General features: G+C 41.6%; 2 protein-coding genes across 2 annotated transcripts in view; one reads left to right on the forward strand and one right to left on the reverse strand.

Moving 5' to 3' along the window:
• Window positions 1-234: 234 nt before the first annotated feature.
• Window positions 235-8,853, reverse strand: LOC105008565 (perforin-1-like). The gene is made up of 7 exons (XM_010867891.3): window positions 8,772-8,853; window positions 5,220-5,590; window positions 4,076-4,239; window positions 1,979-2,198; window positions 1,756-1,895; window positions 1,248-1,671; window positions 235-1,035 (listed from the first exon to the last, which is right to left on the reverse strand). The coding sequence occupies exons 1-7, from the start codon at window positions 8,776-8,778 to the stop codon at window positions 550-552; spliced, it is 1,812 nt and encodes a 603-aa protein (XP_010866193.2). The 5' UTR covers window positions 8,779-8,853; the 3' UTR covers window positions 235-549.
• A 585-nt stretch (window positions 8,854-9,438) lies between these two features.
• The window catches only part of LOC114830380 (endonuclease domain-containing 1 protein-like), a 121,140-nt gene continuing 114,101 nt past the window's right edge, over window positions 9,439-16,477 (forward strand). The window contains exons 1-2 of the mRNA XM_029117967.2: window positions 9,439-9,449; window positions 9,537-9,627. Of these exons, the coding sequence (XP_028973800.2) occupies window positions 9,439-9,449; window positions 9,537-9,627 (102 nt within the window). The remainder of the gene's footprint in view (window positions 9,450-9,536; window positions 9,628-16,477) is intronic.

The following is a 16,477-nucleotide window of genomic DNA, read 5'->3' on the forward strand; positions in this document are numbered from 1 at the left end:
GGACAATTGATTCAAAAGCTGTTTCATGCATTGGTATGGACTATTCCTTTATTATTTCTTCATCAATTAAGCAGGTAAAAAACATTGTATTCTGTTTTTATTTTCATTTTATGCAGGGTCCCAGGGTTTTACCTCCCAGAGCTGTACCTCAATTGAGCTGACATAAGGAAATGCTAAACAGCAATGAGGGAGCCAGTTCGATATTTCAAATCAAATAGCATTTTTATTGCAGTCGTAGCCAGCACAAACAGAAAGGTACAGTTATGAGAGGATGGACACATACGTAGAGGTCTAATGTAACATTTCTGTTGTTAATGTAGAGCCAAATATACTTACTGAACCTAAAGTAAAACATTACCATTACCAGAAAAGCACTGTATGGTATACACTTATACTTGTTTCTTTTGATATTATTTTGGAGGATTTGATTATTTATTATTGATGTAAATTGCTTTCTTGTTCAGAAAAAGACATTTAGAAATCACATATAATAAAGTAGGTTAGGCAGGCTAAGGTTTACAGTGCATTACTCTGCATAAGGTTTTATGATCACAGTTCATTAAGGGCAGAGAGAAGACTGTGATCATTTGCTTTCTGCTTCATCATGAAGGCCAACGGGTCTACTGGGGGCCGGCCCATCCTGATGTGAGCCAGTAGATCCTGGGTCATGTTCAGGGCGTTACGGGAGGTGTAGATGCCAGAAAGGTCAGATTTAATCGGAGAGGGCCTGTACTCCCCACAGGTTGGGCCCCCAAGTCCTGGGAAACATTCAACCATGTAGGAGTAGAACAAGTTGCCATGATATAGTGAACACATTTCATAGTTATAAGACCCTGCTTTGACAGGTCGGACAGTGCACTCCCCTAAAAGGTCGTCATTTCCATTGAACCACCCTTTGTCTTTGTCGTAAACTTTAAACTTGAGCTCACTGGCCAGGGACAGCTTGACAGTGTTAAATACAAAGGTTTCATCCCATCTTGGGTTGTCGTTGTTGTAGATCACACCTGTCTGCTTCGTTACAGCACCCATGACCACCTTCACAAGTAAAATCAAAATTAACTTTAGTTAAAGCAACTGTAAGTCATTTGAAAAGAAAACGACCAAATTAGGATCTCCGAGACTTATTTTGGTATACAGCAGTAGGGATGGGGCTAATGAAATGTAACAATATCAAATCCTACATTAGCTTTAAAGTGCACTTCTTAAGCTTCTAATTTATTTCAAATTATTAATTAAATCAATCATACCTTGACAAAACCATCTGTCTCTGAATTAGTGTCCCCGTAAAGATCCTTGGCGTACATCATGGTGACCTTTAGTCGGGCCAGGCCTTTCTCCTGCGGGCAGCACTGGTTGGTCATCTCCTTGCTGGCCTGACACACACACTGGCAGGAGTCATGGGCACTGGGCCTGGAGCCACTCTTACACTTCCCAGAGCAGTGCTTGACCAGGGCGTGTTCCAGGATGTAGTCCTCCACTGCTTTCTTCAGCCCTGCCCTCTTACTGGCATGCTTCACCAAAAGGTGGAGGGGGTGGAGGGAGTAACTGATAATGTCTGGAACAGTTTTCAGGGTTTTTGCCCAATCAGTGAAGCCCTTGGAGGTTCCACCCGTCCTGGAGAAGAGCAGGTCAGTTGCTCCATCCGTCTGTCCCCCCACCACCTCAGTAAACCTGTTTGTTAGTTTATCATTATTAGTCCTGTTCCACAACAACAAGCACCACATTGGTAATCAATCAAATCAACATCAATCAAACCTGTCATTAAACATGCTGCTGAAACTGTCTTTGGTGTCACGACTTTTAAGTTCCTTCTTGCAGAACTTGGTCTCAGCATTGACTTTGACTGTTCCAGTATGGGTGGCACCAGAGGCCTCAGCTTCCAAACAGTCCTTGACCTTCAAAAAAAGAAAAACATAATGTAATATTTTTAGAAAATATAAATACATTTAACTTCATTCTATTTTTAAATGGCCATCACCTCATTCTCTTTGTAACCCTTCAGGGACGCCTCACACACTCTCAGGGAGGTGACACTCTTCACCCGCCCCCCCAGTTGAACCTTCCTGATGTAGTGGGTGCCAAAAATGTCAAGGAAACGGGTGTATTCAGCTTTGGTCTGGGGGGTGTAGAGGGGAGGGAGGAGACCCAGGGAGCGAGAAAACTCAGGATGTAGAGGAGGGTCCTCAATCAACCGGTAACTAAGGAAACACAGGATGGAGAGTTAATTTGTAAAAGAACGTTGTCATCTTGTAGGTTAAAAAACATTGGTTGGTTGGATTGTAGACCTGTCAATAGGATTTATTAGATTATTTTCAACAACAAATTTCAACATTGGGGGTTACATACAAAAGTAAATTATTAATGGTAGTATGGTATTTCACATTGTTTAGTCATATTAGAAACTTAACCCATTATATCATCTTTAAAATAGTTATTTTTTAAAACAACCCACTATTCAGCTCTAAGTCAGTAATTATCATTATTGGCATCGTACAAATTCATGAATGGAGACGGTACTTAGCTATCGCAAAGCTGCATTGCAAGCGGAAAACTACTCTAAGACACTCAACTAAGATTTGGTGTTGTTTACCTCAAAAAACATGACAATCTTGTTTTACTCAATACAGTTTTAATTTTCTTATTTCATATAAACAGGTACTTCCTGTGTTTACTGGTCAGTTATTTTCACATTTGTATCAATCAACACACTCTTTCATACATCACAGTAAACGAAAGTTAGTAGAAAGTTAGTATAAATATGGTAATAAATTAATCTTTAATAATTGTTATGACACTACTCAGTTCAATTGTTTGATTGTAGACCTGTCAAGAGGAATTAATACACTGCTCTAAAAAATGTAGGGAACTTGTAATTATCACAGTATAACACAAGGACAGTTAAACTTCTGGGATATCATTCTGTCCAGTTAGGAAGCATAAGTGATTGTGAATAAATGTCACCTGTTTTGATGCAAATGAAAGTGAGAACAAGTGCAGAGGGAGAGGCAACAGCTAGACAACCCCCAAAAAGGGAATGTTTTAGCAGGTGTTGGCCACAGACAATCTCTCTCTCCTTATCCTTCCTGATTCTTCTCTATTTTTGTGTTTTTCTAGTATCCTTGTCACTACTGGTAGCATGGGGCGGTACCTGCAGCCCATTCAGGTTGCACAGGTCGTCCAGCTCCTCCAGGATGGCACATCCATACGTGCCATTGCAAGAAGGTTTACTGTGTCTCCAGATACGGTCTCATGAGCATGGAGGAGATACCAGGAGACGGGCCGTTACACGAGGAGAGCTGGACAGGGCCATAAAAGAGCATCAACCCAGCAGCAGAACCGATATCTGCTCCTTTGTGTACGAGGAGGAACAGGAGGAGCACTGCCAGAGCCTAACTAAATGACCTCCAGTTGGCTACTGATGTGCATGTTTCTGATCAAACTGTCAGAAACAGACTCCATAAGGGTGGCATGAGGAGCTGATGTCCTCTAGTGGGACCTGTGCTCACAGTCCAGCACTGTGCAGCTCAATTGGCATTCACCAGAGAACACCAGAATTGGCAGGTCCGCTATTGATGCTTCATTCTCTTCACAGATTAGAGCTGGTTCACACTGAGCATGTGACAGACGTGAAAGAGTCTGGAGACACCGTGGTGAAAGTTATGCTGCCTGCAACATCATCCACCATGACTGGTTTGGTGGGTCAGTGATGGTCTGGGGAGGCATATCCTTGGAGGGTCAAACAGAACTCCACATGCTAGCCAACGGTACCCTGACTGCTGTTAGGTACCGGGATGAAATCCTCAGGCCCATTGTCATGACCTTATGCTGGTGCAGTGGGCCCTGGGTTCCTCCTGGTGAACGACAATGCCCGGCCTCATGTGACATGGGTGAGTAGGCAGTAAACCATTATTCAATCATCATTCATCTTCTATAAACTATACTGTCTTACAGTATAACCTGTACCTAATGTATAACCTCTACAATCCAGACATGTCCCAGAGTGTAATGTGTTAACAAGCCATTAGAGAGCAGTGTTAGCTCTAATAATGCAGCTATATTAAAACAAGTAAATCACCTGTAATAGGAGCAGTGTGTTTCCTGTTTGATGAAGCTGTACTTGTCCTGCTTGGACTGGTCCATAACTCTCCTAGCAGTTCTGGAGTGGGTACCCCCCACCATGACTGACCCCTTTACCTTGGTGGTTATAACGTTGAGACCAGTCTTCCAACTGGCATCTACCTATACAAATGGAGTGGACATGTATATATTATACATTCAGAAAGTATTATTACTATGCATTATATAGATATATATATCAAGAAACTGACAGACTGCATGGATGGAAAGCTCATGTCAGTTATTTAAAAGAAGGGTGGCTATATCGGTCACTGAGGGTATATTCCGTCACTTTGATGATTTATGACCCTGGAGGGCGGGTCTTCCAGATTGATTTGACAGATGGGCGGGACATCCGGTTAGCTGGGTTTGACATCTGTTTTGACGTGTATCAGGGCGGGACTTCCGGAATGACGAATGCATGTCCGGTGACTTTATCTATTAATGACAAACTCATACATATAAACGCTCTTGTCACCATACCACCATTAATCTTTTCAACATTTAAATCTTACACAAAAAGTATGTTTCCCACACGTAATTCGGTGCTTGTGGAAAAACACCATGCTGCATGCACATTGTAAAACGTGGAAGGTTAGCACACACTGATTGTAGGACATCTGTTGTAGCACTTGTCGGAAACTTAAAATGCTGGGGGTTATAACATTGCTGAACCCTGGTGCCCTTTTGTTCAACACCAAACATATTGCTGCTGATATAACAATTATTTATTGCCTGGGAATTTAACATTCCGGAACCCTAAGACCCCTTTGTTAAACATCAAACATATCGCATCTGTTATAACACTCATATGGGGTGCTTATCAGCCCTTGTAAAACATCAATGCAATCATAAATTACAAAGTCACTGGACATGCATACGTCACACCCACCTGTCTAATAATAGTAGTAGTACTAGTTGTAACAGTAGTCAATGTCTAATAATAGTAGTAGTACTAGTTGTAACAGTAGTCACAATAATAGTAGTAGTACTAGTTGTAACAGTATTAATAATAATAGTAGTAGTACTAGTTGTAACAGTATTAATAATAATAGTAGTTGTACTAGTTGTAACAGTATTAATAATAATAGTAGTAGTAGTACTTCTGAGTTACTCTGGCTCACAAACGCCTCACTGGAGTCGTAGACTGTGCTGGATATCTTCATGTGACATTGGTGTGAGGGTCTCCAGTCCACCACAGCCACTGGGAGCCTCTGAGTCTGTCCCTCCATGAAAGGGTTAACACAGAGTGTACAGGTCCCGTTCTGGGTCTTACTCCAGTTATCCATGTTCACCACATAGGCCTGCTTGCGCTCCATGGTGACCACATCAAAACCCTCACCAGCCAGGTTGGTCCCGGGAGCTGACTGGGCAGCACTGCACTCTACTGGTTGGCCTGTGGTGCAGGAGGGCAGGACAGGGGGGATCCAGGCCCCCCACAGCCCCAACAGGGTCAACACAGTAGTCTGGAGAACTGGGGAGAAGGATGGGGTTAATATCACAATGCATTTAATAAAGAGTTATTTAATGTTGAACTAAAATGTACATTACACTAAAATAAGATGTTCTCACATTTTCAGACCTGCGGTTAAGATACTGCAGTGCTATTTGTCTTAAAAAAAAATTCACTGGAATTGGCAAAATTATTATTCAAAGAAAACATAACAAGTGCAACAGTTGGACAATGGATGAAAACTCTTCTTTTAATCCATCAGATATTCACAGACAAATATTCATGATTTCAAGCATTTTGGAGGGCACTGGGTATTCAGTTGGTCAAATTGCACTTCTGTTTTAGATAGAATATGCTTGTTTTTGTCACATCGTTCTAACGTTTTGTTCTAACATGAAGACAACGATGTGTCTAATTTGCTTACACTTACTCAGAGCATTTTGTGTACATCAACACATTTCTACACTTGGGTGGAATGGGGGAGGAAAAAAGAAATACCCCCCAAAAAGATGCTCTGCCCAGGTGTTGGAAATTAGTAGACCAAATAAAATACACTTGTAAAAAAATGAATTAGTCCCTGCAGGGTGTCTTCAATATTGTATTCAGATTGAAGACCACATTGGGATTTTGACATTATTCCTGTAGAATTTGTCAAATTATAGGGCAGGCCCCAGCCCTATATTATTACTGTATATTAACGTTAAAATCCAGTGTTACTCCTGTGTCCGGAGTAACAGACCACACCTTTGACATCATGACTTGGTTGTTGCTCTGACATGCTCTGTGTACTGTGGGATCTTATATAGACAGGTATGTGCCTTTTCAAATAAATTGAAAATTTCTGTCAAAGACCTTCAGCCGGCCTAACTGAAACTACAATTTCACTGAATCATGTTTTTTCTTCTCAAACCTGCTCATTACACTACATGTTTCCTTCACCTCCTCATCCCTGTTTTACATCTGAGCTCCGACCAATGAAACAAGTTAGTCGTCGTCTTGAACGCATAGTGAGAATATCGGGGCTCACTGTTCACACTGAAGCCTACAAACACCACCTTTCAGCTTACAGAGATGCCTTCAGTGCTGCTAGGTCCTCCTACATCTCAAACAAAATCAACAGCTCCTGTACGAACTTACAGACCCTGTTCTCTACTGTCAGGAAACTACTTCAGCCCTGCAATGACTCACTCTCTAGCCCCTCCACTAAACTTGCCAACTCTTTTTTGCAGTTTTTTAAAGATAACATAACAACAATATACTCCTCACTATCTAATAAATAACCTCTATATTTGTCCACCTGCTGCCCAGGACTCTCACCTCTCCTCATTCAGTCCGGTTGATTCCCCTTACATCACAAAACTCATAATGACATCCAAAAATACTACCTGCTCTCTCAATCCTCTTCCCACAGTCTTGCTTAAAGCCTCCATATCTGCTCTCTGTCCACACATCACAAGGATAGTCAACCTCTCTCTCTCTAACGGTATTGGCCCCTCCTGCTACAAAGCTGCTGCTATCATCCCCCATCCTAAAGAAAGCTGGACTAGACAACACCATCCTTAACAATTTCCGCCCCACCTCCAACCTCCCATTCCTTTCTTACCTCACAGCTCCAAGCCTACCTCCTCAAAAATAATCTATATGAGCCTCTTCAGTCTGGTTTCCGGCCAATCCATAGCACAGAAACTGCAGTCCTTAAAGTCGTCAATGACCTTCTCCTCTCAGCTGATGCCGGTTCCCTCAACATCCTGATTCTCCTCGACCTGAGTGCTGCCTTTGAAACCGTTAACCATCAGATTCTGCTCACCAGGCTCGAGGGGCTGGGTATTGAAGGAACTGCACTCGCCTGACTCAATTCTTATTTCACTAACCGAACCCATTTCATCCAACTCAAAGGCCTAAACTCAGATTCAGCCACAGTCACCCAAGGTGTCCCCCAGGGCTCAGTACTTGGTTCCCTACTCTTCATCATCTACATCCATCCCCTTGGTCAAATCCTCCGTCCCTTCAACCTTAATTTCCACTGCTATGCTGATGATACACAAATATATCTCTCACAAGTCTCTCACAAACCTACCTCTGACCCATATTGAATCCTGCCTGACTGCAATAAAAGCATAGATGAAGGACAACTTCCTCAAACTAAACAGCGCCAAAACAAAACTCATACTCAATGGAACCAAATCCACCCTCAACAAAACTGGCACTTTCAGTCTCAGCATTGATGACACCGTTGTTTCTCCATCCCCCAACACATGTAACCTTGACATCATTCTGGACTCTACACTCTCTTTTGATCAGTACGTCAAACAGACTGTAAAATCTTAATTCTTCCATCTTCGCAACATCACCAAACTCAGACCTTCCCTCTCCCGTCCTGCTGCTGAAACCTTATTACATGCATTGATAACCTCCCGTCTTGACAACTGCAGCTCCCTTCTTCGGCATAAAATCTACATCCCTCCATAAGCTCCAAATGGTTAAAAACTCTGCAGCCAGACTAGTCACTCACACCAAGTCTCAGCAGCATATCACCCCAAACCTCTGTGAGTTACACTGGCTTCCTATCCCCCAATGATTCAACTACAAGATCCTCCTATCGACATATAAAGCCCTAAACAATACTGTCCCAGCCTACCTCTACAACCTTCTTCTTCCATATCAACCAGCACACACACTCAGTTCCAGTACTGCAGGCCACCTCTTAATCCCCAAGTCCAATCCCCAAGTCCAATCCCCAAGTCAAGGGTTGCTCCTAGGCTCTGGAACTCTCTCCCCAAAACCTTCCTTAACTCTGAGACTATCCCCATCATCCACCAACGCCTCAAGACTCATCTGTTCAAAAACCCCAACCCATAGCCACGCCAAATCCCACACTCTCAATCGTTGTAGTTTTCTCGTGGTATTCTTTTGTTTTTGTTTGTTTTCTATTTCCATGTCACTATTGTACAGCATCTTCGGATCCCTGAAAAGCGCTATAGAAATATAATGTATTATTGTTATTATAGGTGTTTGATTAGTTGATGTTTGACATATTTCTGTTTTTAAAATGTCAATACATTTGCTAAAAAATTTAAACATGCTTTTGTTTTGTCATCATAATGTATTTCTTATAGATTGACAGGAACATTTCAATTTAATGTTTTTAAGAATACATTTCTAATGGAAACATGAATGAATTGAAGAAAGATCAACATCTTACCAGACATACTGTAGCAGTCACTACTGGTTATGATGGTGGGTTGATAAAAAAGATTCTGGAATAGTGGTCCTGTCTGTATGAATTGCTGAATGACCGACTTACTTGGGAAACATGATTTTATCAAAATTTTTGAGCTGTGAAAGGAGCTTTTTTTCAATGAGGTCAAGGCGTTGTTTATACAAAGAGGAGGTGTTGTTTCCTTTGGTTACCTTCCACCGAATTCTGTTCCTGGTGTTGATGGGGTCTCCACTTCAGAGAAACCTTTTTCAAACAAATACATCTAGATGCATTGTTCTGTCTGGACTACAACTAGATGTGTTGTTTTGTCTGGACTACATCCAGATTGGTGGACCTGTCAATTCTGGTGTTCTCTGGCGGATGCCAAACAAGCTGCACGGTGCTGGGCTGAGAACACAGTTCCCACTAGAGGACATCGCACACCAGTAGCCCGCTGGACGTCGTTTTGTAGGGCTCTGGCAGTGCTCCTGTTCCTCCTCCCACAAAGGAGGAGATATTGGTCCTGCTGCTGGGTTGATACTTATCTACGGCCCTGTCCAGCTCTCCTCAAGTAACGGCCCGTCTCTTGGTATCTCTTCCATGCTCTTGAGACTGTACTGGGTGACACAGCAAACCTTCTTTTGACAGCACATATTGATGTGCCACCTGAATGCGCTGCAGGTACCCCGCTGCAGGTACCGCCTGAATGCGCTGCAGGTACCGCCAGTGCTACCGGAACAAAGTGTGTTAAGCCACCCTGTATGACAGCAGCCGCCGGATCCCCCTCTACTCTGCCTACACATTTAAGAAAAATGACAGAAAGAAGAGGATGTACACGCCCTGGATGTACGAACCACAGGTAGAGATATTTAATCCTGTTACAATATTCCAGCAAGTGGAACTTTAAGCAGCAACTTACAGTTTATGTATATGTAGCTGGAGCTTTACACACATTTGGTCAGGTTTGGCATGTCTTTTTTCCAAAAGTGTCTATACGAAAGGTTTTACTCTGGGACCCCATGGAACTCAATCTACACTCTGGGAAAGAGGAATATTTGTGATTTCACTGTGTGATGCACACAAGAATCATTATCAATCAAAAAGTAAGCCAAGTACCTTTGCTGTGATAAAGAGGAAAACAATAGCTAAATATACACATGGAGGACAAGGCCTCCACCTGTACCCTGATCTGTGACGACTGCGCCCTCTGCTGCTTCACCTCCCCCTGCAGCAGACAGGCTCCAGCGTTCGACATCACCGGCCTTCTGACACCACCGTCCATCTCATTATACATTTCACCTGTGTCTTGTTTAGCGCACCTGGTTCTCATCCTCATCAATCCCCCTAGTATATATGTTCCCTCTGCTTCCCCTGTCTTTGTGTGTTATTGTATCTCTTAGAAAATAGTATTGTTAAGCCTCGCCGCTGTCGTTTGCAATAAAGAACACAGCAAATATGTTTCGCTTTCGTTCTCCTGCTCCTCCTTCCTCGAAGCCTGACATGATCAATGTGGTGCCTCAGGTCAGCCATTGTGTTATCAGAAACTCACTTTGATTGTTTGATGGTTGTTTTACATGTTATAATCATTATAAGCACATCATTGCTTATGTTAGCAAATGTCCTGTATTAACATCACTGACTTCTTGGATGAGACCTGGAGCACCTATTTAGATGTTGTGCGCCACCGGCTTAACAACTGTCTCCGGGGCCACCATACAGCGGGGAAATGAGGCCCGACTAGGGATTCCTAAACACTTGTGGTTGGCTTACTGCTGCCCACGGTTTAACCGTTACTCACCCTAGGAGGTGCGTTTCATGTTCCCCAGCTATGGTTCCTATGCACTGAATGAACAGGAGGGTCATGAGGTCATTGTGGTGCCTTTAAAGATACTAGAGGGCTTTCTGAAAAAACAAATGGACACAGAGAGTAATTTTTCTTCTACAAGGACTGTGTACAAGGACAAATTACTTTTTAAAAAAAGGAGAGAGAGATAGTCTTATGTTCATTTGTGTGTGTTTATTTGGTTTACTATAATGGGGTATACATTTATTGACCAATTGAATAGTGTTTATTTCATAATTATTTTTGTTGATTACTGTCCTGCACAAACAACTGAACAGAAAACAAAAACAATATCTCTTGTAAAACATTTTTCTTCACGCCTCACAGAAGCACTGTTAAAAAACAGAACAGCATGCAACCCAGAGGACAGGACTACAACTTAATGTTGATTAACCCAGAGGACAGGACTACAACCTTCAGTGTCTCTGTTGATTAACCAGACATTGTGTCTCCTCAGGGGTTGAGAAGGATAAGACAGATGGCAACAACTTACCACACCCCTTCTAACATTTGAAATAAATACGGATTGTTCATGTATGGAGTTAGAGACTCCTCGGATGATTATGTTTGTAAGCGTTTGACGCGTCCTTCATATTTGCAAATATTAATAGAACTGTTAGAATGTGCCAAGAGAACTTTGTCTCTGTTTCTTACTCCTTTGAGAGTGTTGATCGATGTGCCTATAGCGCCAGTTCACCCCTGTAAGTAGACGCTAAAGAGCAACGAGGGGGCCGGTTCAATATTTCAAATAAAAATTATTATAGTGGTATCTACCACAAACAGAAAGGTACAGTCACGAGAGGATAGACACATGCATAGAAGTCTAATGACCTGAATTTGTACAATTAAATTAAATTTCTGTTGTTAATGTAGATGGCCAAATATACTTACTGAACCTAAAGTTAAACATGTATATAAAATGCTTTCACTTTCAGAATGAGATTTAGAAATCACTTGCAATAAAGTTAGTTAGGCAGGCTAAGGTTTACAGTGCATTACTCTGCATAAGGTTTTGATCACAGCTCATTAAGGGCAGAGAGACGAGGGTGATAATTTGCTTTCTGCTTCATCATGAAGGCCAACGGGTCTACTGGGGGCCGGCCCATCCTGATGTGAGCCAGTAGATCCTGGGTCATGTTCAGGGCGTTACGGGAGGTGTAGATGCCAGAAAGGTCAGAGTTCATTGGAGAGGGGATGTACTCCCCACAGGTTGGGCCCCCAAGTCCTGGGGCACATTCAACCATGTAGGAGTAGAACAAGTTGCCACGATTTAATGGACACATCTCATTGTTATAAGACCCCGCTTTGACAGGTCGGACAGTATTTGATACACTGATGATATTGCAGGTTTTCCCACTTACAAAGCATGTAGAGGTCTGTAATTATTATCATAGGTACACTTCCACTCTGAGAGACGGAATCTAAAACTAAAATCCAGAAAATCACATTGTATGATTTTTAAATAATTAATTTGCATTTTATTGCATGACATAAGTATTTGATCACCTACCAACCAATAAGAATTCTGGCTCTTACAGACGTGTTAGTTTTTCTTTAAGAAGCCCTCCTGTTCTCCACTCATTAACTGCACCTGTTTGAACTTGTTACCTGTATAAAAGACACCTGTCCACACACTCAATCAAACAGACTCCAACCTCTCCACAATGGCCAAGACCAGAGAGACCTGCACAAGGCTGGGGTGGGCTACAGGACAATAGGCAAGCAGCTTGGTGAGAAGGCAATAACTGTTGGCGCAATTATTAGAAAATGGAAGAAGTTCAAGATGACGGTCAATCTCCCTCGGTCTGGAGCTCCATGCAAGATCTCTCCTTGTGGGGCAACAATGATCATGAGGAAGGTGAGAGATCAGCCCAGAACTACACGGCAGGACCTGGTGAAGAGAGTTGGGACCACAGTCTCAAAGAAAACCATTAGTAACACACTACACCGTCATGGATTAAAATCCTGCAGCGCACGCAAGGTCCCCCTGCTCAAGCCCCCTGTCCAGGCCCTTCTGAAGTTTGCCAATGACCATCTGGATGATCCAGAGGAGGAATGGGAGACAGTCATGTGGTCTGATGAGAAGAAAATTGAGCTTTTTGGTCTAAACTCCACTAGCCTTGTTTGAAGGAAGAAGAAGGATGAGTACAACCTCAAGAACACCATCCCAACCGTGAAGCATGGAGGTGGAAACATCATTCTTTGGGGATGCTTTTCTGCAAAGGGGACAGGATGACTGCACCATATTGAGGGGAGGATGGATGGGGCCATGTATCGCGAGATCTTGGGCAACAACCTCCTTCCCTCAGTAAGAGCATTGAAGATGGGTCATGGCTGGGTCTTCCAGCATGACAACAACCCAAAACACACAACCAGGGCAACTAAGGAGTGGCTCTGTAAGAAGCATCTTACGGTCCTGGAGTGGCGGAGCCAGTCTCCAGACCTGAACCCAATAAAACAATCTTTGGAGGGAGCTGAAAGTCTGTATTGCCCAGCGACAGCCCTGAAACCTGAAGGATCTGGAGAAGGTCTGTATGGAGGAGTGGGCCAGAATCCCTGCTGCAGTGTGTGCAAACCTGGTCAAGAACAACAGGAAACACATGATCTCTGTAATTGCAAACAAAGGTTTCTGTACCAAATATTAAGTTCTGCTTTGCTGATGTATCAAATGCTTATGTCATGCAATAAAATGCTAATTCATTACTTAAAAATCATACAATGGGATTTTCTGGATTTTGGTTATAGATTCCATCACTCACAGTTGAAAAGTACCTATGATAAAAATTACAGACTTCTACATGTTTTGTAAGTGGGTAAAACCTGCAAATTTGACAGTGAAAAGTGTTCAAATATTTTTTTGGAGATTCAAAAAATGTAATGTATAGAAACTGCTTTAGTTGCAATTCGTGAAATTCGACTTTTGCGACAGACCAGTCGTCGTGATATCAAAGTGATCAGTATTTTTTTTCATGACCGGAAAGCAAGAAAGCTACCTACAACTTTCTAGTAGAAACTTCAGCGCTGTATGTTGTACTATTTGGAGCAGTGTGTCTGTCTGGGGAAACAAAGGTCGCGGGTTCAAGACTCTGCCTGCCAAACACTAGATTGGTGTCAGAAGTTGGATTGGCCTGTATGTGTGAGGGACTTGGTATAGTGTATTGTGAGGACATGCTAACTAGCTTGTTAACATGTTCAGGACTCATTTCATTCAAACCCTTAGTAAATTATTTTCAAGCAACATGCTGTGATGCAATCAATTATGTCTAATCAACCTCCTTGATCCCTCCACCCACAGAAAACTAGTCAGACAAAACAGTGAGAGAAGAATGCCAAAAAGAATCCTGCAGAATAGGCTAGATTTATTTATAAATAAAAAACCAAAGCCAGAAGAAACCAGAGATAACTGTGACCATGAGGACAGAGAGAACAGAGGTACAACAGGTCTTTCTGTATGTATTTCATTATAGATAAAGAGCTTGTGTGACTGTGGTGTATAACTTTGGTTGTGTTTAGGTGTAATTTTGGGGGTGGGGCTGTGCAGCGCCATTTGAAGCCACTGCAGTGGGTGTGGTTTCCTTGGGGATTTGAATATTTTCTAAATATTTAGCGTTCTTAAACATGTGTTACTGTTTACAGTAGGGAGCTTGCTTCAAATGAGTGACTTATGTTCAAAGCACTTATCTCAACAGAACATGCTGCCAAATGAACATGATTCCATACAATTTCTACAAAATTTGTAAGAAGATTAAGATGCGATGGAACCGATGACGAAACAAATGAAATATAAATAATATATAAATAAAAAATATATTGACTGATATACTGATATGGGGCGGGGTAATGAATATTGTATATTAAAATAGGCCTAGCAACATCCCTGACCTTGGGTTAATTAATTGATCATTGTTAGCTGTCCTAGTCACATAGCTTGTTTCATGCCAGGTCAGTTCAACACTGGAGTGTGGCTGGATTGCTTGTTCCTGGCTGCCTGTGAACTTGAGCTGCTATCAAATCAACACAGGGCCTAAGCATCACACACCAATTAGAAAATAATTTAAGATGCAGCTCCGCGGAAACACCCGCTGCCAGGATAAACCAGATGTTTTCAACTCCAGATTATACAGTTACATTGCACTGACTGTTTTTTTTTTAAAACTGTTTATAGATTTGTTTTATAATTACCGACCTCCGGACCTCGGTAACCTCATAGCTGGCTACGGCCCAGGGTATGTGCCTTTTCAAATCCTGTCCAATCAATTGAATTTACCACAGGTGGATTCCAATCAAGTGGTAGAAACATTTCAAGGATCATCAATGGAAGCAGGTTGCACCTGACCTCAATTTCAAGTGTCATAGCAAAGAGTCTAAATATTTATGTAAATTTGATATTTCTGTTTATGTGAAAAATACATTTGCAAAAATATTTTAACATATTTTTGTTTATTTATTATAATGTATGTCTGTAGATTGATTGGAACATTCCTATTTAATCCCCTTAAGAATAGATCTTTATTAGAAACATGCACGAAGATAAGTCAGCGTCTGACCGGACTTAGCAAAGGTTCTGGAACAGTGGACCTGTCTGTATTACTAGCTGAATGACTGACTACCTCTGGGAACAGCAAGATTTTATCTAAATGTTTGTGCCGTGAAGGGGACTTTTTTTGCTATGTGGTCAAAGCTTTGTTTATACCAAGAGGTGTGGTTTCTCTTATCTTTTACCACATTCTGCACTTGGTGTTGATGAGCTCTTCACTTTGTTATCTTGAATCCAATGCATTCTGTTCCTGGTGTTGATGGGGACTCCACTTTAGAGAAACCTTTTGCAGAGAAATACAGATCATTTATATTTGTGTGACACTATTCAGAAATCTCTTATCTGTGTGATCCATCTCTCCCTGATTACAGGTGCATCTCAAAAGAATTTGAATATCGTGGAAAAGTAAAACAAAATCCCTAATTCATATGAAAAAGATTTCTTATTCCAGCAGGACTTGGCACACAGTGCCAAAATGACTGGTAACTGGTTTGCTGCCCCTGGTATTACTGTGCTTGATTGGCCAGCCAACTCGCCTGACCAGAAATCCGTAGAGAATCTGTGGGGTATTGTCAAGAGGAAAATGAGATACACCAGACCCAAAGCAATCTGGGCTTTCATAACACCTTAGCAGTGCCTCAGGCTGATTGCCTCCATGCCACACTGCATTGATGCAGTATTTCATGCAAAATAACCAAGTATTGGGTGCATAAATTAACATACTTAGGAAACATTTGCAGGTGTTTTGAGTTAATAAGCTGATTAAAGCTCTTCTCAGGTCGACATTTCTGTATTATAAAAATAAATCTAACATTTTGAGATACTGCATTTTTTATTTCCATGAGCTGTAAGCTGTATTCATCAAGATTAAAACAAAAAAGTGTTCAAATGTTTCACTTCGTGTAATGAATCTACAAATATGAAGGTGTTTTTTTTTTAATTTGAATTACTGAAAAAAAAGTTTTGTTAACTGTAATGGGGTGTATATTTATTGACCAATCAAAGTGTTTTTTATATGATTATTTTGTTGTTTACTCTCTTGCACAAACAACTGAACAGAAAATGAAAAATAATCTCTTTTGTCTGTCTTATGCATCAAAAATATTTCTTCACACCTCACAGAAGCACTGTAAAAAAACAGAACAGCATACAACCCAGAGGACAGGACTACAACTTAATGTAAGTCCCATAGTAAGATACAGATGTAATGTTGTAACATGAAAGATGATGCTCAATGTAGTTTACAGACATTATTTACATGGAATATGGGATTTACACAGTGGAAAAACAAAAGTGAATGCATGGTATATGTGTTGGCCAGGACAGAGA

This window comes from Esox lucius, chromosome 24 (assembly GCF_011004845.1).
Source record: "Esox lucius isolate fEsoLuc1 chromosome 24, fEsoLuc1.pri, whole genome shotgun sequence".
Classification (NCBI taxonomy): domain Eukaryota; kingdom Metazoa; phylum Chordata; class Actinopteri; order Esociformes; family Esocidae; genus Esox; species Esox lucius.